Source organism: Psittacula echo (assembly GCF_963264785.1).
Source record: "Psittacula echo genome assembly, chromosome: 4".
In the NCBI taxonomy this organism is placed as follows: Eukaryota; Metazoa; Chordata; class Aves; order Psittaciformes; family Psittacidae; genus Psittacula; species Psittacula echo.
The window spans coordinates 111,399,650-111,423,707 of record NC_137738.1 but is presented as its reverse complement, the minus strand read 5'-3'; the positions used below and the strand labels follow the sequence as shown (position 1 = coordinate 111,423,707).

Here is a 24,058-nt window from a genome sequence, read left to right as displayed (position 1 = left end):
ATTTGATCTGCTGTTGGGTTGGTATGAACACCACAGGAACTATCAACAAACATTAGTGGCATTTTCTGTTGCTCACCCAAGGTAAAGTTTGGATGATCTTGTTTGCTGAGTACTTGCCCTGCAGAGTGACTTTCTGCTTCCTGCAAGTGGACTGGCATCTGTCAAGACCACTCAATAAGACTTCCTGTGAGCTCTGCTGTGCCTGCTTTTGGATAATCCCTACTCTCAGCTTTTTGCATAATGTCAAAACTATTACATACTTCTATTTGGCTCTTTCATAGCTACTTGCAGTTGTTCAGGGCTTTGGAAAGGTGTGATTCTCATAAGAAGTCACATTTCTAGAAAATTGGTTTCAGATTAACAAACTGAGCCTAATCCTGCTTAAGGTAGCAAGTGGAGAGCCTGCACAGGGAAACTTAATGTTGGTGCAGATTGCATCAGCTTCTGTCAGACTCCTTTTGTGAAGTCAGGGCATTAGTGTTAGAATTTTTGCTTGGGCTGGTGCAGTTCTTCCTCAAAATGCCGCTGCTCTGTGGTCCCTGCCTTTGACAGACTTCTAGGTTGGAATGCCTGCTGGGGCTCCTTGATCTTTCTTCAAGCTGCATATACCTCTGAGGAGCTATGTGAGATGCTCGTATTTCACCATTTTCCTGAGAGGATAATGCACACTGGAATGATGAGATGCCTGCAAAAAAGGAGTACAAAGGGATTTCACTCTTATCTTGTCTGATAGTGTGGGCAACTAACGACAAGGCTTTTCCTTTACCCACGTATTTCTACTGCTTTGTTAATTGTTCCTGAGTGATTCTACCACCCCTGGCGTGGAAGAACCTGACACATAATGACCTAAATAGCTGTAGGGAGGTCTGTTTCTTCAGCACAGAAACTGCCTTCCAATTTCAAGTTAGTGTTCAGCATTGGGAAGTTAGGTTTCCGGATGAGAAGTAGTACATTGGGTATATCACAGATGTTTCTTTCAATTGTTTTATTTAGTACCTGAATAAAAGTGAGATACTGCTTTTAAGATAGTTTGTCTATAGGGAGATAAATTGCTTTCCAGTTTTTGACAAAATATTTACACTTGTGTATTATTTATTCTAAATAACCTGTGCAGACATGCATTCAAATAACTATGTTACTCAGTGGTGGGGCTTTTTGGGATTTTTTTTTTCAGAGGATCTTGTATTTAAAGAAGTGAGGCTCAACTAAAGTGGCTTCAGCTGGAGAGGGCAAAAGAAACCGATACAAAATATAAGAACATGAAAGTGAGATGCTGTTTGACCCTGGCCTTTCAGTCTACCCACAGTGCTTTGCAGTGGAGATGCAGCTGTCCTATTCTTTCTTTGTATTCAGATCACTTTTTTTCTTGCCTGTTTCCCTGTTTGAGGGGAACATTTTGAAATGGCAATATGAAAGAGATGATTAAGGGGATGGTGGTGGTGCCATTACTCTTTAAGCTATTTAAGTGCTTTTGCTTTTCCACAGTTCCCATTATGCAGTTTGCTGAGAAAGTTGCACAGTTTGGCTCAGCTCGTCACTGTCCGTGAATTGCAGAATGGGCAGGATTGTAACAGCACATGTGGCTGAGCAGGGCTGATGAGAAATGCACATAATTCATAGATAGCTTCCTTGTCAGTCTGCTTTCATACCAGCAAGGCTAATCTAGAGGGTCATCACTCATGCTAACTCTGCAGAGAAGGCATACTCTCAGTGTGGGAACATGAAATCTGGGATTCTGTTAAAAGATGTGTGGAATGCACTGAAATACATTAATATAAATATATGAATATAAATATATATTCATATAAATGTATATTTATTAGGCTTTCAGAAAGGTTGGACTGACACAGGCTCCTCTCCGAGTTGTATAAGGAGGTTTGATGTTGGAGCATGCGCCAAATGCAGATGGCTTGCCATGGGAACAAGTCACAGTCACTCTGACTCTAGCCTTGTTGTCCACCTGACAATCATCTGCTTCTTACTGTAAAGCCCCAGGATGGAAATAGGTGTTCAGAAAGAGCTTGTGTTAGCAGAACAGCTTCCGCAGCCTTAACCTCATTCTCTGAAACTGCTTAAACATTTCTGCCGAAAGCTAACCTTTTTGGCTCTTCCACTGAAAGAGGGATGTCTGTCTTGGGGCGGAGGGACAAGTGTGGAAATTTCAGCCTGAGGAATTTCAGCTGGTTGAAAGAAATGGAAAGCTTGTGTTAGTCCAGGCTGGTTCACAGTCTTCCAAAGGTGGTGTGTACTTTGCTCATACTGTGATTTCCTTGTTACAGAGTTAAATCCTGCTGATTTAGCAGAAAGAGCTGTATAATAACAGCGTGGGAAAGCTAACGTTTGAGGACAGAGTAAACATGTTAGACCAATAACAGGCGTGTTGTTAGTTGTTGAGGTTCTGGAAGGAATCCCATGTGCATTTTTCTCTTGTAGTTAGATTTCAGGTATCCTTTTCCTTTTAAGTATCCTTGATATTTATCACTTCTAGAAATGGTGAAATATTTCGCTTTAGGGTGACTTGTGGGTGGCTTCTGATGGTTTTGTATTCTAAAGGGTGTTGGGTAACCAGAGCAGTACTTTATTTTGTTTTCACTCTTGTTGCCAAAGCCATGATCAGCAGAAGGGATTTTAGCGTGCCATTCATATTCATAGAGAAACTTCTCCTTGCCTTACGTTTGAAATGCAGAGGGTACCTGGTGGTATCCAAGTGTGGCTTATTGTGGACAATGTGGAATACTTAAAGGAGAACTTGCTCAGTGTTGTGTGATCAGTGGAGGTTCTGGGCTGTCTTCCCTGGTTGCTTAGCTTCTCTTCTCAGATGTTGCAATTTTTGAAGCCAGAATCGAGTTTGGAGAGCACATTTTATGAATTGTATAAAGGGCTGGAGCTGATAAGCAGCATGTTCTTGGGTGTCCCTTGTAATACGTTAACTTATCAAAACTACCAATTTAAGTTGAAGGTATTATTAGTAAGTTGTGGATTTATTTTCATTTGGGAGGGAGAGCGCAGAGAAGGGAGAAATACAGGTTTCTTCAGTACACGAATTGAGACTTCAGGCACCTTGCAGGGGTTGTGCTGGATTGTAAGTCGTAATTTGTATTATTAATACAAATTACAGCTTTACAAACCTAAGTGTGTGCACATGAAAATTCCCAGTAAAAATTACTAACTCATGGCAAGGTGTTACCTTAAGTAAGAAATAGAAAATTGTTTGACAGTGCTAATGGGAAACTGCCCAGAAATGAGGAAGCACAAAGTTAATGTCCATGAATAGGTGAGGTTTAGTTTGCATCTTCTCTAATATTGTGTTTATGTAGAGCTAACACTGGGTGTTTTGGTAGCAAAGACTTACCATCTGAAAAACAAAGTGTACAAATAACGCAATATGGAAAGGCAGTTCCTCAAGAACTTCCTGCAAATCTCAATACTTACAGAAACAAGCACATGCTCAAGAGTTATAACCATCCTGTGCAATTAATTCTGAGTAATACACTTTGTTGTTGTGTTTTTCTTCTAACTGCTGAAACCTCAGGTGTGAAACTCAAGAGTCATAGTGTAGTCATCACAGAATTAACTTCTTAAAATTCATGTGATTAATACTTTACTAACTGCACAGATCTTCTACTTTGCTGACTACACGGTATCCAAGCATGTGGTTATTACATTTGTCTTAACGGTCATTTAGTCCATGCTGTACATTGTACAGCTATGTCATATCATAGTTGCTGAGCATGTTATTGAACAAGGGGATTTTTAAGAGGAAGCTGTAAGATTTTTGAGTATGAAATGTTAATCTTCATGTGTTGGGGCTGTAAAAATACCATAAATACAACTCATCAAAACTGTGTTTGTTGTTGCAGTGGCTGATTTTTTTTTTTTTTTTTTTTTTTTTTGTAACAATGTGTTCTAACATTTGAATTAATGTCATTTTTTAAACTAAGGGAAGTAATACAGTGTGCAAAATAAATTTAATATATTGAAGGCATGTTGCAGATACAGCCATTGTGTGTTCCAACGTCCATCATTACTCTTGTATCTAACCCTTGAAGGTTTTTCTTATTGTGTTAGTAATACACATTGGTAGATAAAATTTCAGTAAATTATGGTGATTACTGGAGACAACAGAGCTAATCTAACCCAATTTTATCCATATATAATTTAAATATTGATGTCATTAAGTTACACAGTTGCATATTCTTATTGCTGCACATATGCTCTTCTAAGTAGGAGGCTCAGGGGACTCACCATTTCATAATTCATTCTGCACAGCTTGTGCAGTTAACTACATTTACCTGCATTGCACTTGCATTGAAACTTGAGTGAGTGAAAATACTCTGCAGCAGTTTTGTTCTGTGTTAACACTGAGTTGTTTGATGGGTTTATGTTCAAATCAGCAGATTTATATATAGTTGCATATTTTAAAATGCTGATTCAGAAGGTTGGTTATGGATTTGTTTGTATATAAAATGTTTAGTAGTGTAGCACGAAGAATGGCTGTTCTGTTGGTGAGCAAATTAAACTGTTCTTCAGTTGTGTGCAAGGTTAGTGTACACAGAAGGGGTCAGGTGTAGGGCAGGATTTTTGTCTTCATATAGGCTTGTCACAGATTCCTTTGTAATTTAAATTTAATTCAGATAATATTGTTCAGTTTTCTTTCTCTGAAGTAATACTTACTAGGCTAATTTAAGGACTTTAAGTTTTATAAATAAGGAATTTAAGTTTGAGGAATGCCTGGTTTTGGGCAGTACAGATGGGTTTATTCCTGTGCAAATGTGGCTGTTCATTTAGGTTAATTATCCATAAGGTTCTGACTTACGAGGCTACTAGAATAGCTGCTAACTATGAATAATTTAGTACAGCATCATATTGCGTGCCACTTAAGAAGCCTGTGAATCCTTATATCTTGTTGAAATTCACTCAACAGTATGAAGGTTACTGCTTGCATTGATATTTTATTGTACTCTTTTCATTCTATTTTAAGATTTGTCTGTACAATGGCAATGTGAATAATTTATGGCAATAAGTAATCTGTGCAAGAGTAGGCATAGCTGGTTTTTGAAAAGCTGAGGTACTGAGCTAGTCTTCAGTGTTGTCTTTTATTTCAGATCTTGGACTGGCATAATGCAGTTAGTTTCTCCACTGAGATTTATGTAGTTGAGACAATTCATGTCTTAGAATATGCTTCATTATGGGGGAAAAAATGAGGCTTAATGAAAGACTTGCTAGCAAGAGTACGAGATTTCAGTGCTTTCTACAAATTGCCTTAGTTGCTCATACATCTGGCTAGAGCAGGCTGTGTCTCATATTACAGAGGCTTTTTCAGGAGAAAAGCTGCAAACGCAGAACTTTGAAGCAGTTCCAAGTGCAGATAAATTTACTGTATGCCTTTAGGAGACTTGATCATTGTAACTCAGCACTGGCTGTGTTTTTTTAAGAATGCGATAATGATGGTGTTTTGTCATTAACGTATACTAGATTTTTTCTCAAAAGCACCCAAAAACATAAGGGAAATGCTTCATGAAGAAAGAAGTTGTTTTGGAAATGTCAAGGGAAGAACATAAGAACATGAACATGCAACAATAGTAGTATAGCAAAATGTTTGTTTGGAGCTTTTTGAGGAGAGGAACTGATGCTTTATGATATTTAAGGGAGGTCTGTCAGATGTCTGGAAAGGGTTTTTCCCTTTCTGACTACTTCCAAATTTCCATTAGTGCTGCCGTTCTCTATCTTAACTAGTAAGTTTTTTCCAGTAGAAGAAGGAAGGGAATCCCCTTCCAAGAAAACCTGAGAGATGGATTTTCGATCCTTGTGCAGCATTTTTAGAAAGGGTTCTGCTGCTCTGTTTTCAACTTCAGTTGACTTTCGAAAAGTCACTTTTAAAAGTAACAGTGGAAGCACGTTATCCTCCTTGTCTTGCTGTGTTGTCAAATGGAAGGGGAGAGAAGCAAGTGAACATCAGGAATGGTACCCAGTGGACAGCATTTTGGCCAGAATACATGTCTGTTAGTCATTATGGGCCCATTCATTAGAATGCTCTTTTACAGCTGTACGTATCTTAACTGTTCTCTTGAGTTGTTCTGTAGGACACTTGCAGTCTCATTTAGAAAGTAGAACTTTTATTTTTTCTGTTCCAAATGAGATTTGTGGTGGTTAGAAGCTGACGCTGTGAGGTACGCTCACCCTTTGGTGCCACCTTCAGCGATTGAAGATAAAATAGGCCTTTTATCTTTTTGTGCTCCTTCACAGGGTAGTGAGTAATTTAGGTGTCCATTAAGGGTTGGTAGTTCAACGCTAAGATCTTGCTAGCTGTATTTATTTCTCTTTGAAGGTGAGGAATCATATTAGTCCCTTTGAATGGGCACTCTTTGAGCTGTACGTTATGGGGGTGTTTTAATAAACTCTCAAACCTCTAATAGTTCTGCAGTTTACTACTGCCTCAACCCATACTTTGATGGAAATGCAGCTTTGTTTACAGATGGAAAGAACTCATTACATTGTTCAGCCCTGGCGTAAAATTTGTAAGGCTGCTTATTTTCAAATTTGGGAGCTTAAAATCCTGAAAGCTGAAAATTAGTGGGATATTCCATAATCCAGAGCTTTTTGAATTATTTTTTAAGTGTCCACTCTCTGCAAATACTTTTTATGCTGAAATAAACTATAGTTTATTTTACTAGGCAGCCATGAAAAGTTGAATTGTCAATTTTCCTGATTCAGGTGATAAAATATGTGTTGTATGGATAGTACCTGCTCGTGCTTTTCTGGTGTGCTTGTATTCTTCAGATTCTGATTTGTCTGAAATCTGATTATTTAAATTACTAGAAATCATGAATAATATATGGTATCTGTGGGTAGCTGTTGCTTGTCAGAACCAGGAATATAGGTTGCAGACCTCCTCCTTTGGAAAAAAGAGCGAACCTCCTGTTGCTGGGGTCCTAATGTTAAGGCAGTGCAACAGTGAGGACGTAGAATACCCCACCTTCACCTGTTGCCTTTCTCACTGAGGCATGTATCTCGCTGTGGTTAAGCCTCACTGAGCATGGCATGCGAGACCTCTCACAGGATGCTCTGCCCATCTCTTGAGTAGAGCAGTTGCAGGAAGCCTCTTTGAGGTGGGCATGGGCTTGTGAGCTCCCTCAGCTGCGGTTATGTGGGCCTTTAATCCTGGCCTAAGCCCATCCTGCAGATGGGTTAGTTTTTCTGAGGTTTGTCTCAACTGCCAGTAGTTGCTGGTCTGCAAAGCAGTTTTTTGAAGACTGGCATCATTTGTGTCTTTTTCCTAGCCCTGCGTGGGCTGTTGTGGTTGTTGTGGAGTGCAGCCCCCAAAATAATCAAAAGCATGATGGGAACCAGCTGCAAAAGGTGATGTGCTCCCTGCAGTCACTGAGCGTAGTAGGTAGGGGGGCTGTGTGATGTGGAGGGCCCTATATTTGTCCACTCAAGCTTTCTGCTACCAGTGAGGCAGTTCTGTTGTGAATATGTGCAGTATGGCTGCAGTAGTTACAGCAATAGAAAGGAAGAATTGCCTGAAAGTTTTTTTTTGAATGCACAATTTTATTGGTCGTGCATGCAAGAACAAGCTACTGTCCAAACTTTAAAGTGTGGGAGACAACAGGCTGTGAAGTTACATTCTGCTTTTAATTTTCACCTTTAAAATAATCTTTCCCCTGTTACTGTTGAAATGTCCATTAAGTGTTGCAGTTAAAAAATTACCGTGCAGCTGATGGAGTGTCATTGTTTTGATACAGTCTGTAACCACATCTTTGTACTGAAGTCTTGATATTTATTGTTTCTTATTTAGCTTTTATCAAGTGGTGATTTTATGCAATGGCATCAAGACACAGTTCTTCACCAGTGCCTCAGTCAAACAGCAGTGATGCTTTCTTTAAAAAGGAAATGGATGCCACGAAACGCTTTCGACCTGTGCAGTCACTGCCTGATGTGTGTCCCAAGGAACCTACAGGTAATGGTGTGCAAGGAGAGTGAAAATGGAGTTAAACTTGCTAATCCATTGACAATTGTTCAGTTCTTGTATACTGGGTATAGTGCACTAAGCCGTAGTCTCATTTAAAAGTACACTGTAATTCTGCTTTGTACCACCCAGTGTCCCTTTGGAGCAGTGGGAGAGCCTTCCTAGTTGCAGCTTGATTTCAGATGTCCACATTATAGATGAGATCTTGCTTATGTGATTTCACATTATAGCTATGATCCATACTACATGTAAGAAGAGGGTATATTCTGTCAGCGACTGTAACAGACCCGTCCAGTGTGCTTGGAATCTAGCTGCATTACTTCTGTGAATCAACCCAGCCCTCTTGCAGTAGGAAGCAAGAGACCAAGATCTGTCTCTAGCACTGTCGTAAGTCTCTAGTGCTATTGTAAACCCAGGTTTTGTTCACAGTTCCAGCTGCAGTGCTATACTAAATCTTAGTTTATAAAAAGGAGTAGGTGGGGTCTTCAGAATTATGAAATGTAGTGCTAATGAATTTCAACTGTGCTTTGGATTGAGCTCAGATTTTTCAAAATATGTTTGTGTTTGGGATTTCTTTCTCTTCAGTAAAAGCTAATGTTGAGCTAAATATATTTAATGAGTATAAATACACCACTGTGCAAAACTTGTGTTGGTTAATCTGATAGAAGAAATGCAAGTTAGTGTTGCAGAAGGAGACTTTTGCATAGCTAATTCCAATCCACTATGTAATCGTGAAAACATGGTTTGCTTGAGAACCACACTTTAGCAGAAATACAATTTTCAGTTTCTTACCTTAACACACTGTCTTGTCTTTTGCCCTGCAGGCGATCCCCATAATTTATGTGACAGCCCATCTCTAGTTGCGGATCAGCACAGATGGACTATTTATCATTCCAAAGTCAATCTCCCAGCAGCACTAAATGATCCTAGGTTAGCAAAAAGGGAATCTGATTTCTTTACAAAAACATGGGGAGTGGACTTTGTGGACACTGAAGTCACGCCTTCATTCTACCTCCCACAGATCACCAAGGAACATTTTGCATTATACCAACAGGAAATCGCTCCGGTAAGAACCAGAATTTGATACACACAGTACTAGGAGAGATTTGAGATCCTTCTTTTAATTAGAGATTGTCCCTGATAGTGGTCCCTTACACAGCTAGCTGATAATTAATTTGCTCTTCAGTGCTTGTTGAGTCTTCATTAGGCATTTCTTGTTTTGTAATCTCACTATTAGTAGTGTGGAAAATGCAGTCTAAGTTCTCTCTAGGCAATTTCATGGGGTTTTTTCATTTGTATTTCTGAATACTGAGCTCTGCAGCAGTGCTTACAGTTCATATTTATTCTTTCTGATTATTGATCCTTTTTCTTTAAGGATTGTTTAATGATTGGGCTTTACAGTTCAACATAGCATTTTCAGACCTTTGGATCAAATATAAAACATGACTATGTACTGCAAGGATTGGAGGTTTGTTTTTTTTCAGTCTCTAATTTAAACATTTATACGTGGAGTTCTTAAACTATAAATAGGCCTATTATCTCAATGATTTCTTTTGTAACAGGAAAGTTTAAGCTACATCTAAGGACACCAGGACCAGTAGGAGACTTCTACAAACTCTTAAAATACAGGTGTCAGTAAGTATGTAGTATTCTTTTTTCTTGTTTTCTGACTGAAAGAATATGTAGAAGTCTCCCACTGTTTTCTGCTTCCTTGGTTTGTAACTTTCTTTTGTTTTTGTTTTTTTTTTTCTGGCTGGTACAGAATTGGCTGCAGGAAGTGTTACTTGTATACATCATAGTTAAAGAATGTCAAAGTGAATTGTCTGTAACTGAACTATTGCCATTAGTTCACACATTCAACATTTAATATGTCTGAGAGCTAATCCATTGAAATGAGCATGTAATGCGGGGACTGCTAAATGAAAGAAGATTTTGAGAAGAGAGAGCTGACCTGTGATGTAGCTTCTAGCAGAGATCTAGCTAACATCAGTGTTCTTTAGAAATGCGGTTTCTCACCACTGTGGTCTCTGGTGGTTTTTACACCTGGAGATAAAATTTGAAACTCAGCATGACAAAACAAGATATGTGGTTTCAGAAAGGCACTCGTTAGATGTGGAGCCAATTTCTACTTTGAATCCAGTTTAATTTAACGATGAAAAGTCATTCACTGTGTGTTAGTGTGCTTTCTGGATTAGAAATCAAATGTTTGGATATGTAATCACAATTGAATTATGGTTCTGTCTCATCATGTAGAGAAGTTATTGTGCCTCTTCAAGAACTTCTGTGTCCTTTCTCTCTTGAGGTGTAAAGATACAGAGAAAAACAGCATATCAACTACAGGCTGCAATTTTTGGTACATTTCACCTGGACAAACATCATCTGGGCTTTTAAGAGGAAAAAATGCTGTTGTGTTAAGAACTTACCAGAATTATTTGATTCCAGTGAAACCTATGTTTCACTGAAAATATGCAGAATATTCTGTTTCAAAGGAAACAAAATGTCTTGTTTAAGCTTCAGAATAATTCTTTACTGTATTTTCTCTTTTACAGAGAGAGAAGGTTCATGAAAGGTGCAAGAACATTTGTACTCCTAAAGATACCTTCGACAGGACTCTGTTACACACCCACGGTACAGTCAGAGCTTTTCCCTAGTCTTTAAAAAGTAATTTCATTTTATTATCAGTGTGTTATAGCATTCAAAACCAAATGCTGTAGCATGCCGATAATCTCTTTTACTTGCTTGAAGGCTTCATGTACAATAACACTGATGATGATTTCTTTGTAACAATAATTGAAAACCCAGATATGGTTGACTTAGAAGTATTCATGACCACTGCTGATATTTTATAGGTCAGAATGCTTATTATGCATGCTCTTAAACTTTTCCTTGTCATGTTTGCATTCATGGCAGGTCATTACGTGCCTGCCAGTCTTTTCTTTAACTTCCTTTTATTTAAGATCTGTGGAAACTGTTGTGTCAGCAGCTGTTGACTTTGCAGCGAAGAATGGCACTGGGCCATTCCTGTCTCTCTGCCCTGGCTGGGGATCACAGAATGGCAGAGGTGGGAAGTGACATCTCAAAACGGTCTACTCCAAACCACCTGCTCAAGCAGGGTGACCTACAGAAGGACAGGGTCCAGCTGCGTTTTGAGTTCATCCATGGATGGATAAATGTACACAGGCTGTCTAGCTGTGTAAACACTCTTTCAGTGTTTGACCACCCTCACTGTAAAAGTATTTTCCTTATGTTCAGATGGCATTTTTAATTTATCAGTTTCTGCCCATTGCCTCTTGTCCTGTCACTGGGTGCCACCGAGAAGAGCCTGCTCTGTCTTCCTTACGCCTTCCCGTTAGGTACTTGAAAACATTGTTAAGATACCCCCAATCTTTTTGAGGCTAAGCAGTCTCAGCTCTCTCAACCACTCCTGGTCTCTTAATCATCTTTGTGATCCTTCACTGGACTCACTCCAGTATATGTAGGTCTGTCTTGTACTGGGGAGCTCAGAATTGGGCACAGATGTCTTGCCCGTGCTGAGTGGAGAGAGGGAGGATTACCTTCCCTCAACCTGCTGACAGTGCTGTGTCTAATGCGACTCAGGATGCTTTGCCATAGGCAGGAGTGCCCTGCTGCATCATGGTCAGTTTGTTACCTGCCAGAATCCCAGGTCCCTCTCTGCAGGGGTGCTTTCTGGCTACTAGACCACTTGCCTTTAATGGTGTCTGGAGTTATTTCTGTCCAGGTGCAGGATTTTGCCTTTTCCTGTGTTTCATGCTGTTCATGGCCAGTTTCTGCTTAGTATTCCTCTGTTTAGTGTTAGCAAAGATTACCTGGCGAACTTCCTTTGGTGTCTGCATGTGTAGCAAGGCTGAATTTCAAGATTTTAGAGATGTAGTTCAGCTAATATGAAACTGGACGAAGGAAGGTGAGAGGCAAAATGAAAAAGAAATGACAAGAAAAAGGAAAATAAACAGTCACATCCTGGAGCAAGCTTTTAATGTTTAATTTATTTTATTTTCTCAAAAATATTACCATAAAAGGGTTCATTTGCCAGTCAGTGTTTGATCAGGCTTGTCTATATCCATGTTTACAGGTAACACAGCAAGAAGCATTCAGTAGCATACTCCTTTTGATCAAGTTCTTTCAGTTGGCTTTCTTCCTCTGTTTCCGTGCAAAAGGAAGTCCTTCTGTAGGGTTTCTCTGTGATTGGTGTTACTTTGGAATAGCTGTTCCTGAATGAGTCTTATCTGTGGCGCATACTGCAAAATAAGAGTTCCTTCTTCAGGCTTAGCTTAATCCATTTTGAAAGAGTCCTTTGTTTTTACACAAGAGAAAATTACTGTGTCACCAAAGTAGCAGGGAGCTTCTGGGGTAGATGGACAGTTCCTGGTAGAAGCATCATTTGGGAAACTGAAACTCTTTATTTTCTGTAATTTCTTTTGTTGGCATTACCTGTTTTCCTCTAACTCTAGCCCACAAGACTTGGCCTTTCACTTTCATTGCAGTTGATCTGTCTAAGGACTAAGGCCAGCAAAATGATTCCTAGGTTGTCTTACGTATTTCAAACCAAATAAAGTAAGGAACAGATCAACTAAGAACCAAAGAGTGTTTTGCAGAATCAGACTATTTCAGGTTGGAAGGGAATTCAGAAGGTCTTTACTGCAGCTGCCATCTCAAGCCAGTTTGGCTGGGAGATCAGGCCAAGCTGTTCAGGGCTTTATCTACTTGGGCCTTGAAAACCTCCAAGGACGGAGCATACCCAGCCCCTCTGAGCAGCCTGCTCCAGTGCTTGATTGTCCTCATGGTGAAAAAGGTTTTCCTCGTGTTCAGTCAGAATGTTTCATTTCAGTTTTAACCTTGTCCACCCACTCTGTGTGTCCCCTGTGTGGAACCTGGCATTGTTGTCTTGAAAACTTCCTGATAGAGTTTAACAGTATTCATGGTAACTGTTTGCTGATGAATGACTATTCCTATTTTGTTTAATTGTAGATAAATCCAGGACAGATCTGGAACAAGTACCTAAGGTATGGTCCCTGTGCACACGAAGCTTTTATGAGGATTTCTCAAATGTAGTTGTGAATATAAGAATGTACTCTCTTCTTTGTAGAGATTTTGCCCAGGCTGATTACTTGAGCTGATTCTCAAGAGGATCTGCAGTGCTCAGAATTTAAAAGACTAAGAACAATCTGTTTTTTCTTTCCCCCTTTTTTTTTTGTTTGTTGCTGCTGTTTTCTGTGGTCTTGACTTTTCTCTTTAAGTAGAATACAATTGCCATTAGTTTTTTCATCTTTAATAGTTAAAACATCAGAGCTGGGAACAGTTAGCCGCTCTGTATCCTAGGAGGAAATGAGAAGTGAAGAGCTTGATGGAAGCTTGAATATTGCACAGTGTACAACATTAGATTTAGCTCCTTGAATCTTTGAGCAAAGCCCTCTTGCATATATGCTTGCAGTGTATATGATGTGGGGTGTTTTTGTGACAGGTTGACAAAAGACGCAACTCCAGATTCCATTTCAGGCTGAATAATTTTTTCTATGTACATTAAGAAGTCAGTGTTAGTATGGGTCACCGTCTCTGTGCCAGTCACGTAGGCTGTTATTTGAATAGCTGTCACTGCAATGTTTGAAGTCCATGAAACAAGAATGTTTTGCATGTGGTGTGATGCTATAGTCTATGTTAAACCTTTTAAAATTACACTTCATAAATACGGGGAAAAGGTGCTACTGTCTGCCTGGAAGCTTAACATCTGTACCAGTTTCGTCAAGTAAAAGTAACATAATCGGGGAGTTTTGGATTAATAGTTCTCCAAGATGTGTAGTTAATGTTATGTTACTGACTCTTTTCCATGACAAGCATGTTTGCTGCATTGTGCTAAAGGAGATCAGCTATTCCCTCTCAGGCAACACTTGGTGCACCCTGACGGCTGGCTGGATCCTCACTCTGGTAGAAGCTATAACCCCAGAAACGAGCAGATCAGCAGTAGGATGCCCCTGGTATTGAAAAACTCAGTTTGCTCTGATCCTTTAGGGGATGCACCTGAAGTTTAATACTGCCTACCCTTTCACACTCAGGATGTTCACATCATCTTGGATGCTTGATAGCCTGTGTAATTTTGGAGCTATGCCTACCACTTCTAGGAAGATAAGACTTTGTCAGATCACACAAGTTTTAAGTGTGAAGAAAATCAGTTGGAAGGTCTGGAATGAGTTTGTTTGCCTGGATAAATGAAAGCTTGTTTTTTGACATTAACAAATAAGGTCCCTTCTAGCTTCATGAGATGGGAGGTGTGTTTAACTTGGGAGGAAATTGTAGGGGTGAGGGAGGCGCATTTATTTCTTTTGTTTTTCTGTTTCAGATTTTTATGAAACCAGATTTTGCATTGGAAGATTCCTTAACCTTTAATGCCGTTTTACCATGGTCTCATTTTAGTACTGCTGGTGGAAAAGGAAATCGTGATGCAGCTTCCTCCAGGTTACTTCAAGAAAAGGTACAACTGTCATACGAAATGTCATTATCCATCGCAGCTGTTAGTTACTGCAAAGAAACATTGCTGCTGTTCTGTACTGTTTGTTGAGGTATCACTGTTGTGGGCTTTGTTATCTCTCACTTTACACCAGGCTGCAGGTTCTTAGTAAACAATGCAGGAAGCATCTTGCTGAAAAGAACTTTTTTTCCCCTGCTGAATAAATCTATCAAATCTGATAAAAAAGAATCTGTATATGACATAATAACTGGCTCTTTGTGGCTACTGGAACTTAGTGAAGCAGGTATATACTGAGAAACTTCAGAGGTATGGAGCTGTTTGTTAGGGAGGAAGAGCAGTTCTCTGAGAAGGGAAAGCTAGAGGTTGTACACTGTGTAAGACCATTGCTTTCTCACATCTCAGGAAAACCAGATTCAAGGCACTGTGGTTTTGTGCTGAAAGAAATATTAAATCCTAAGGGTTTTGTATGTCAGGCACTTCCTGTCACTTTTGTCATGTTATCTGCACTGATCCATTTTTGTATTTCACAAAGGGCTTGAGTGCATTGGAGAGTGTGAAAGCAGAGGAGTTTCATATTGGAAACGGAAGTCTTTACTTGGTCTTTTTTTAATGTTTTGTTAAGTAGTCACACTATAGAAAAATTCCACAGTGAATCATTTTAATGGTACAAATACCTATAAAATGCTTATAGAAAATCTGTGCAATTTTGGAGTGTTTTCTAACTTCGGTTTTCCCTCCTGTGTTATCTACTAAAGCTTCTGGGAGCGAGGAGGGGGAAAGAAAAAGAAATAGCAGTGAGGTGCCTTAAGAAACAGTAACATGAGATCCTCCGGAAGGTGTTTCCACATTTCCAGGAGTTATCCATCCTGCTCTCCTGCCAGGCCTGGAGGAAGAGGAAGGCTCTGCGGCAGGCTAACTTATCATTTGTTGGGTTGTCCTCCATACCTAAATTTGGAGGAATACTTCTTTGGAGTTTCTTGGGGCAGTTTTGCTGTCTGAAGATGAAAAAGCAGTGCCTGGCATATGATTTAACCTCAAAAAGTGTGCTTGGCAGCAGCAGGATGGACACTCAACATGGACTTAATGCAGAGGAGACCCAAAGGCCTCTGATGCAGTAGAGTGAAAATAAGGCTTTGAATAGGCATGAGCTATGCTGCTTTGGAGAGGTGATAACAAATATCTCGATAGTATAAAGCAGTTCTGTTGCCTCCAAAGCCATATGCCTGACAAATTATTACACTGCTTCGTATTGCTGAAATGGGCCAAAATTTTTGTTTTACTTTTTAAAGGCTCTGAACTGCATGAGGTTTACACTTAACCGTGTATAAATAGGCACCCTGCTGCCATAATTAGCCTTAGCTCCAGGCACTGGTTTTCAACAGGATTTGGAAAACCCTGCTATAAGCATACATACGTCAGCTATTAGTGCTTTTTGACTGCTGCTGATCTACTTGAACAATTTCTCCCTGACATTCTTCTCTTCCTTACCTCCTTCCATGTCTTGCCCTACATTGGGACTGTAAGCTCTATGAGGCAGGTACTATAATTTTGTTCTGTTTGTTCTACCCCACTTAGCATAATGGAGGGACCTGGGGCATCTGGTTGGTATAATCAAATAAATAATCATCATAACCTTCCCTCTGATCCCTGTGTTGCAGTCTGTCTCAGCTTTTCCTGTGGGCTAGGTGTGTCACAGCTGCTTGGTGGAGGATGTTTTTGATTAAACTTAGTACAAAAAAGATGGGTTTGCATATTGAATAAATTCCTGGTGTTAAATACATGCAGGATGAAAATAATTGTAAGAAGGAAACATTCTCCAGCTGATTTTCTTTCCATCTCTGGATGGGCCTTTTGAAATTCAGCATGAGGTTTGAGTGCTTGGCACCTCTTAGAAACCAGGTCATCTGAGTATTAGCATTCAGATGAGCATCCTAATGCCTCAGTCCTTTGAGTTTGCATATTCAGCATAAGCCAGAACACAGAGCTTTTACTGCTCAAATAATCAGGGCCAACCCAGTGGTCTGGTAACTGTTTGACATAGAGATTTTGAATTTTAGCTTCTAAACATGTAGGCATACTCTGTGTCTGGGAATCCCACAGTGCCAGTGCACATGAAATATGCTTAATAGGAACTCCAGCTGGTTGGCAAAAAACCCCTGCAGCCAGATATATCCTGAGGATTTTTCTACAAAGAAGATGCTACAGCCTTATAAATGAACAGAGCCATTCCATCGAGTGTAGTCGGGATGCATCTTTAGCAGCTTCAGTGATCCGAAGTACATAATGTATTTGCATGTGTATGCTGTTTTTATTTGCAAGCCGATATCCAGAGCTGTCTCCTGGTTAATGGCCACTAACAGGGTCAGTGTGCATCCGTGTGGTACAAAAGCTTGAGTATTTTAAAGTTATTTGCTCTTCTACCTTATAATATTCAGGCAGAAGAGGCATCAAGTCAGCCTTCCGGAAGTGATTTTGAACTCATTTAAAAACAAATGATCAAACCACAGCAGGTAGCTATTTGCTTGCTAATCTGTCAAACAGCTTTGATTTTTATTAGCAAAATTTTCTCATGATACAATAAGACAAATACCCTGGAAGTGTATTTGCATGGTCATAAACTTGCCAAGTCATGACAATGCTGTTTGTTTTTCCTCCTCCCTCTTCTTTCTAGCTGAGCCATTATCTGGATATTGTGGAAGTCAATATTGCACATCAGATTTCTCTGCGCTCAGAAGCATTTTTTCATGCAATGACCTCTCAGCATGAGTTGCAGGACTACCTCAGGAAAACCTCCCAGGCTGTAAAATTACTTAGAGAGAAAATCGCCCAAATTGATAAAGTAATGTGTGAAGGATCACTTCGAGTTTTAAGACTGTCACTCACCAGAAATAACTGTATAAAAGCATACAATAAACTGAAGTTAATGGCTACTGTACACCAAACACAGCCCACGGTACAGTTGCTGCTATCCACTTCTGAGTTTGTTGGAGCTTTGGACTTAATAGCAACCACACAGGAGGTGTTACAGCAAGAGCTTCAAGGCATTCACAGTTTCCGGTAGGTAATCATCTCGGAAATTACTAAAATGCAAGTAGAGCTGTAATACATTGAGCATATTATGCTGGTTGAAAGGGTTTCTTTTACTTTTGTTTGTTCGTTCATGGAGAACATAGCATAGAAGGTACAAAATGTTAAGTGTGGTATAAGCAGTGTGACTGATGCATGTGACAGAAATAATTTTGAGGGGGGGAGTGAACTTCTAACATCTAAATGCTTGCTTTGTACTCCATTCTTGTTTACAGGTGGTTTGGGAGTAGAGCCAGGCAGTGGCTGAACCTTCATGTTGCAGGGCTTGTAGCCCACAGCTGAAACATGGCTTCCAAGTGGTGGTCTGCAGTCCTCATGCAGGCAGCACCCCAGAGATACTATGGGCCAGTGTCTGTAGTACTGACCAAGGCTTGTGATGTTACAGGAGCATGCACGGAGCATGTGTCACATAGGTCAGCCTCCAGCCTGTGCTTGTGCTGGAAGAAGCTTTGCCAGGAAAAGCCAGTGCTGAGCTATCAAACCATGGCTGAAAATGCTGTCTGAGGTTGACATCTGGTCAGATGGGATGGTTTCAGCCATGTCTGCTCTTGTAGAGAGCAACCCCCACGGCCAGGGGTTGCTTCCTTTTGCTTCATCTGACTGAAAAATCTAGTTCTGTGAGCTGCTGAAGTTGGGAAGGAGAGAAACAGTGGGAAGGTGCTTCCCGAGCTGCTGTTGCTACTGTTTTTTACCCATGTTTGCTAAAGTAATGGGAGTTGGTGAGTCCAAGGTCCTGTGCTGGCTGCTTCTGTTAGCAGTGGATGCTTAGAGCTCCACTTGGGAGGTGCCACTGCACTGGGCAGGGTCCCCCTGTGATAGGCAAGAGTTTTAATACAGTGGAATCCTTTTATCTGATTTAAAATAAGCTATCATAACTGTCATACAGAGTTTAAAAGTGGGGCATACAAGGCTGCCACTATGATAGCAGAAGTATTCTATGATAGCAGAAGTAGTCTATGTTGAATCAGCTCTGAAGCTTGCATCAGCCTGTTCAGGAGCTATATACTTAGTTTTAGAACTTCATGCTGGTGGTGGTTGTGTTTTGTTTAGGGGTTGTGTGGTTCCCACAGCTTTGTGGTTCCAGGCTTGCACAATAAAAGCGTGGTTGTTGCTCAATAACTGTAATATGAATGTTCAGAACTGTATACAGTTACTTCTCTTTTTCATCTGTTCTCATGAGCTCCTTTTCTAACATCCCTTCTAGCCAGTTTGGAAAAAGACTCAAATTTTATGTAGAAAAGATCTCAGAAAAAGTATTTTAAAATATAAATATATATTAAAAAATATATATATTTATGAAGAGCTAATATATAAATAGAATATATAAAATAAATACATAAAATATTATAAATATCTGAATATAATACATAAATATAAAAATTTTTATAAATATATACACTATAAACTGTTGGAAGGTGGTAGCAGCTCTTAGTCGTTTTCTTTTCGCTTAGATGGTCCATCTTCAGACACCTCAGCGCAGTTTCTTTCCTCTTTACTGTTTCTGCACTTAACTCCTTGATTATGGTGCGCAGCTGTCAACTTAGTCACATTTGTATCTACCTTGCTGATAATGAATGTACTTCTACAACCCCTTGACAACATCAGTTAGTTGTGTTTTGCAATCAAGTAACTGATGTGCTGTGTCAGCGGAGTGTGCAGTTCTGCTGGTACTGCGGTTGGTGTACATCATGTCCCAGGAACGTGCCAGTATCTTAAAATTGCACTTTGAAAGAGTTAAAAATAGTGATGTAAGTGGGAAGTGTCCCTTCTTCTTTGGATATTAATGGTTTAGAAAGGTGAGTCCAATACAACCTAAGTTGTCACCTCCACAGGAGATGCAAGTGCAGTTGAGAAGCCCTGCGCAGTTGTTCTCAAAGTGGCCTGTGTATATAGTGTCTGGAGATAATGTGCAGTGGAGAGATGGAGATCCTGATAAAACTTCCCAGTAGAATGTTGCATTTCTAAAAATAAATAGTATTTATAAAAAGATCTAAATTGATGGCATACACAAATACTTCAGCTTTTTCCAAGAAACACCAAGTGGATGTTCTTGCTTTGTTCTGAGCAAGAATGCCACAGTTGTCAAGTGAGTTAAATGCCTGATTTATTTTAAGAGGTTAACTTCTAAATCAGTATCTCATTTTTCTAAATAATTAGTATCTCTTCTCATTCATATACAAGAACTTTTTTATTTTTGTAATTTGTTTCTAATTATAGCAAAAAAGTAAAGCGCATTAATGGTGCTGGGAGGTTATAAATTGGTGTCTTTAATCTAGGTTAATGTCCCCAGTGATTTTATGTATCAGTCATAACTGTGACTTTTGCTTGCTACTACTATAAGATAGAATTAAAGTTCTGTTTCAAGTTCATCTTTTTAATTTTACCAAATTTTAAATTTACCAATTAATTTTACCAAAAAAAAAACCAACTTGAGAAAACTTAACATGTTCACTAAATTGCAAATGTGTACTGCCAGTTTTTACACTGTTCTCTCAGTCCTTACTGAGTTGTTGGAGTTATGGTGAGTTTTTCGCACGGGTATGCTGGGAAACCACACATTTATACTTTTTTATACAGTAAAACAGAGATACTTGGAAAAACAGTTATCATCTGTGTATTTTTAAAGAACTTTTACCCTGCACTCCTAATTTGACATCAGAGGATTTTAGTTACTCAGTCACTGAAAGGACCTGATGTGTGACTGGTACCTCTCAGACGATAATCACCACGATGTTTTGATGGTCTATGAATTAAGGTTTAACTTGTTCCTGCATCTTCTAGGGTGGAGGGATATTTTTTGTTGTTAGGAGCTAGAACATCTTGGGCAAAGTGCTGGGAACTCTTGTTGGATGTTTCCATAACCTGAGGTTTGAGAGGGTAGGTTATGGTGTGCTTCACTGTATGTAGGCACAGTTACAGACATAATTTACTGAAGGGAAATCTGCGCTTACCTAAGTAGAAGCCTTTGTGTTGTAGATAGTAGTCTTGCAGTAAGTTTTGCAACTCCAGTTGCAAATAATAATCTTTAGGGTTTGTTTCTGTTTGGTTTGGTTTGACATGTCCATGGTGCAACTGGCTTGGATTTCCTAGAGGGCATTTTTGTTTAAATTAGGTGTTTGAAATGTGTTCATTTTGTCTATCCCAGCCAGTTCTTGACCAACAATTTCCAAAGCAGGCACATCCCTGGTCATCTTAAAATTAAAGAAATTAATCTGCTTCACGCAGATCCAGCAAGATTCATTCAGTTCACTGTAGTGCTGGGCCATGTGGGCTTCTGCAGGGAGGAGCAACTCTGGCATCGTGCTTCCTCACACCCTCGTGCTGACTTTGCCCTAGGTGGTCTGCAAGGCTGGATGCTGTGGGTTTTGCATTGGTACAGCAGTGCTCCTACCAGGGAGTCCCAAGATATTTTTGCTGCTCTGTGCAAGCTAATGGTCCAGCTTACACCAGCACTAAATTAAAGCTAGTGAGCCACGCATGTTCATCATGCCCATTTTGTGTTCAGGTTTATCTGAAATACCACAGCTCGTGTTAATTCTCATTGGAAAAGTGTCTATTTCTTTTTCTTCCTTTCTTCTCAAAAGAAGCAGCAGTCTGTTTTTTGCAGATCCTTGGTGCTCGCACTGTCAGTGGAAGTTGGAAAGCATGGCTGAAAGTATTTGGCATGTCTGAAATTCTCACTTTTAATTTTACTCTGCTAAAAGTTTCTCTAGCTGCGCAACTTATGAAGACTGATCGACATTTCTGATGTGAGAAATTCCCTTGTGGGTCTGTATGACAACAGTCTGCAGAATATGTTTTAAAATCTGCAATACATGGGAATAATATTTTTAATTTAGAGTAGCATAAAAATAGGAAATATGAAAAGTGTTCTGTGTTCTCTGAAAGCCATTGTATCATTTAAAGCTATTACTGCATCTCAGTCATGTGAATTAAATCTGTGACCACATTAAAAGCTCAAATGTTTGAAGTGGAAGAACTGATGAGCTGAGGAAATGGGCAAGCAAAGGAAGTATTCCTTCTTTTTAACACCTTTATACTGACAAGCATTGAGTATTCTCAGTTCTGGTTTGCTTCACTGGGAAGAGAGGTATGTAACACCTTCCAAAAATAAAGCCCTAATTCCAGTTTTTACCCTCCATCAATATTCAAGTCCATATGTTCCACTGCAAGGTGGTGGTGCCTCTGACAGATGCATGGTTTCAACTGCTCTAAGAAGTGGAAATTTGAGCCCCCCATTAAGCCAGCATTGATTGCATGGAAATTACCTGCTGGGTGGTTATTTTCTTCAACTGTGAACTAATGATTCATTTTCAGGTTGATTATTTAGCTCATCTCTCCATGGCTGTTTTTCTTAGGCATCTTGGCTCACAGCTTTGTGAACTGGAAAAGCTGATAGATAAAATGATGATTGCAGAGTTTTCGACATACGCGCGCAATGATTTAAATAGACCCCTAGAAGATGATTGCCAAATTCTAGAAGAGGTATGTCTGTTATCAAAATAAACTGATGAATATGTTTGCATCTTTAACACACTTAATTAGCACTAACTAATGTGCTCAGATCCCTAGCAGCAACATTATAATTTCATAGTATTTCACTTCTCCCCCTGCCCCCTTTTTTGTACTTGATAAATAATTGTAACCAATCTCATGGAACTGCAATCCAGTTCTACTTTATTTTTTAAGAATAATCAGGCCTCTTTTCTCTGATTAAATGTACTCAGTTCACTTCGTGACCCTCAGCCTGTAAGTGGAAAAGAACATGGACTCTCATACCTACTTCACTGTAAAATGTCAGCTTTGCAAGGAAAGCTGATAGTTGCATGCTGTTCTCATTCTGTCTCCCTATGCATTTATGGGTGCTTATATCAAGCATATGGGTACCCTGAATGCATGCTTCATTTGCAATATGTATATTCCTGATTCCTCTGAAGAGCATAAACATCTGAAGATAAACCTATTGTGATTGCTTTCTAGCCATGAAAAGATTTTTCTGGATTTTGCCTGTACTATTCTTCAGTAATTGCTAGACCCTGTTAGCTGTTAGGTCTTGTTTCATCAATGGGTTTCATAAACAACCTAAATATTTCCATTTCTACCCTGTCGTTTCTCCCCACCTTTGTGCTGCAGTATGATAGCCTCTCACTTGTGCTGGTGCAATTGTATTTAGTGCCATTCTTGCTCGGGGTAAGGAAACTCACTAATCTCTAGAAATACTCATGTTCTTAAGCACAATTGGATGAGCACAACTGAGGAATAGGCATGAAAGGGGTTGTGAGGGACTCAGCTGGTATTGCCGCAGGAGACTTTGTACAGTTAAAATATGGCATTAGTCTCAAGGCCCTGGACTGATCTAAATACTGTTCACTGAGTGTTTGATAGATGAACTTACTGCTGGGCAATTTCTTAAAACTGTTTTTTGTCCTCTTTTTTTTTTTTTTCTTTCTTGCAAGGAGAGACTTGTGTCACTGGTATTTGGACTTCTAAAACAAAGAAAGCTGAATTTTTATGAAATATATGGAGATGAAATGATTATTACTGCAAAGAACATAATTAAACAGGTAAGCCAAACTATTCCAACATATCTGACAAGCTTGCCTCAACCCCTTACAAATTACTGTTCAAGTAGTTAAAGAACATCTCTGATAAAGTTTTGTGGTGGTGGATGGTCTCTCATCTACAGCAGCTGAGCTTGCAGACACTAAGGAATTCCTGAAAAAGAGAGGTCTGTTTGCAGAAAAGACCTTCTGGAAGGAGTAGGCAGCATAAGTACTGCACATCACAGCTTTCTCTGTACAGTTACCATTGTTCTGAATTGCCTGGTTTAACTTAGCTTTTTTCTTAAGATTTGGCTTTCCCGAATAGTGTAGTTGTTGTTGTAACACTGTTTCAAAGACACCCAACAAAGAAAAAAACAAAAATCAAAACCACACCGAAAATCCCCCTAAATCCTCTGAAAAACAAAACCTCCAAGTTCTTCATGTAAATACATGAAAGAGAATTTTAAATCTTGTCAGTTGAAACAATGGATTTCCTGACAAATGCTGCAGTAAACATTGCTTGCCTCAATGTTAGCACAGACCAAGCATAGGCACATGATAAAAGGTTGGAAGAAAAGCCCACATTGGTGTGGTTATTTGCCATTTAGGATAGTGAATCTGACTTTTCAGACCAAACTCTTTGTAGATCAAACCAGCTAAAACCAACAAATAAACAAAGTTCAGATGACTTCTGTGGGGGAAAATGCATGGACTAGTTTGGGCATTGACCTGATGGCTTTTGTTTGCAAACAGAAACTTAGACTGAAATTTGAGCTTATGTTTGGTACTTTTAATTTTACTCATCTTAATTGTTTGTATGCATATGTGAGGATGTTGTGTGTTTTTCTTCCCTAAAGGTATGTGATTATTTCAAGAGTCGTATTCTAATGTGTTACAAGTTACCTCTGATTTGTATCTCAAAGGCTGGGGGATAATCGGGTTGTGGGTTTGCCATCAGATGAAGACACTCTCTTGTCC

The 24,058-nt window shown here is 39.5% G+C and overlaps 1 protein-coding gene across 7 annotated transcripts in view; it reads left to right on the top strand.

Moving 5' to 3' along the window:
* VPS54 (VPS54 subunit of GARP complex) overlaps positions 1-24,058 on the top strand; it is a 55,132-nt gene that overhangs the window by 2,869 nt on the left and 28,205 nt on the right. For 6 of the 7 annotated variants that reach the window (XR_013956575.1, XR_013956576.1, XR_013956577.1 and 3 more), the window contains exons 3-10: positions 7,799-7,960; positions 8,794-9,035; positions 10,519-10,597; positions 12,956-12,990; positions 14,322-14,453; positions 17,122-17,507; positions 21,896-22,022; positions 22,994-23,101. Coding sequence is in view for 4 of the 7 variants with exons in the window: in XM_080615215.1 (XP_080471341.1) it covers positions 7,825-7,960; positions 8,794-9,035; positions 10,519-10,597; positions 12,956-12,990; positions 14,322-14,453; positions 17,122-17,507; positions 21,896-22,022; positions 22,994-23,101 (1,245 nt within the window). In the remaining 3 variants the exon portion in view is untranslated. Of the gene's footprint in view, positions 1-7,798; positions 7,961-8,793; positions 9,036-10,518; positions 10,631-12,955; positions 12,991-14,321; positions 14,454-17,121; positions 17,508-21,895; positions 22,023-22,993; positions 23,102-24,058 lie in introns of those variants that run through there. The other variant, XM_080615216.1, reaches the window with a different exon arrangement.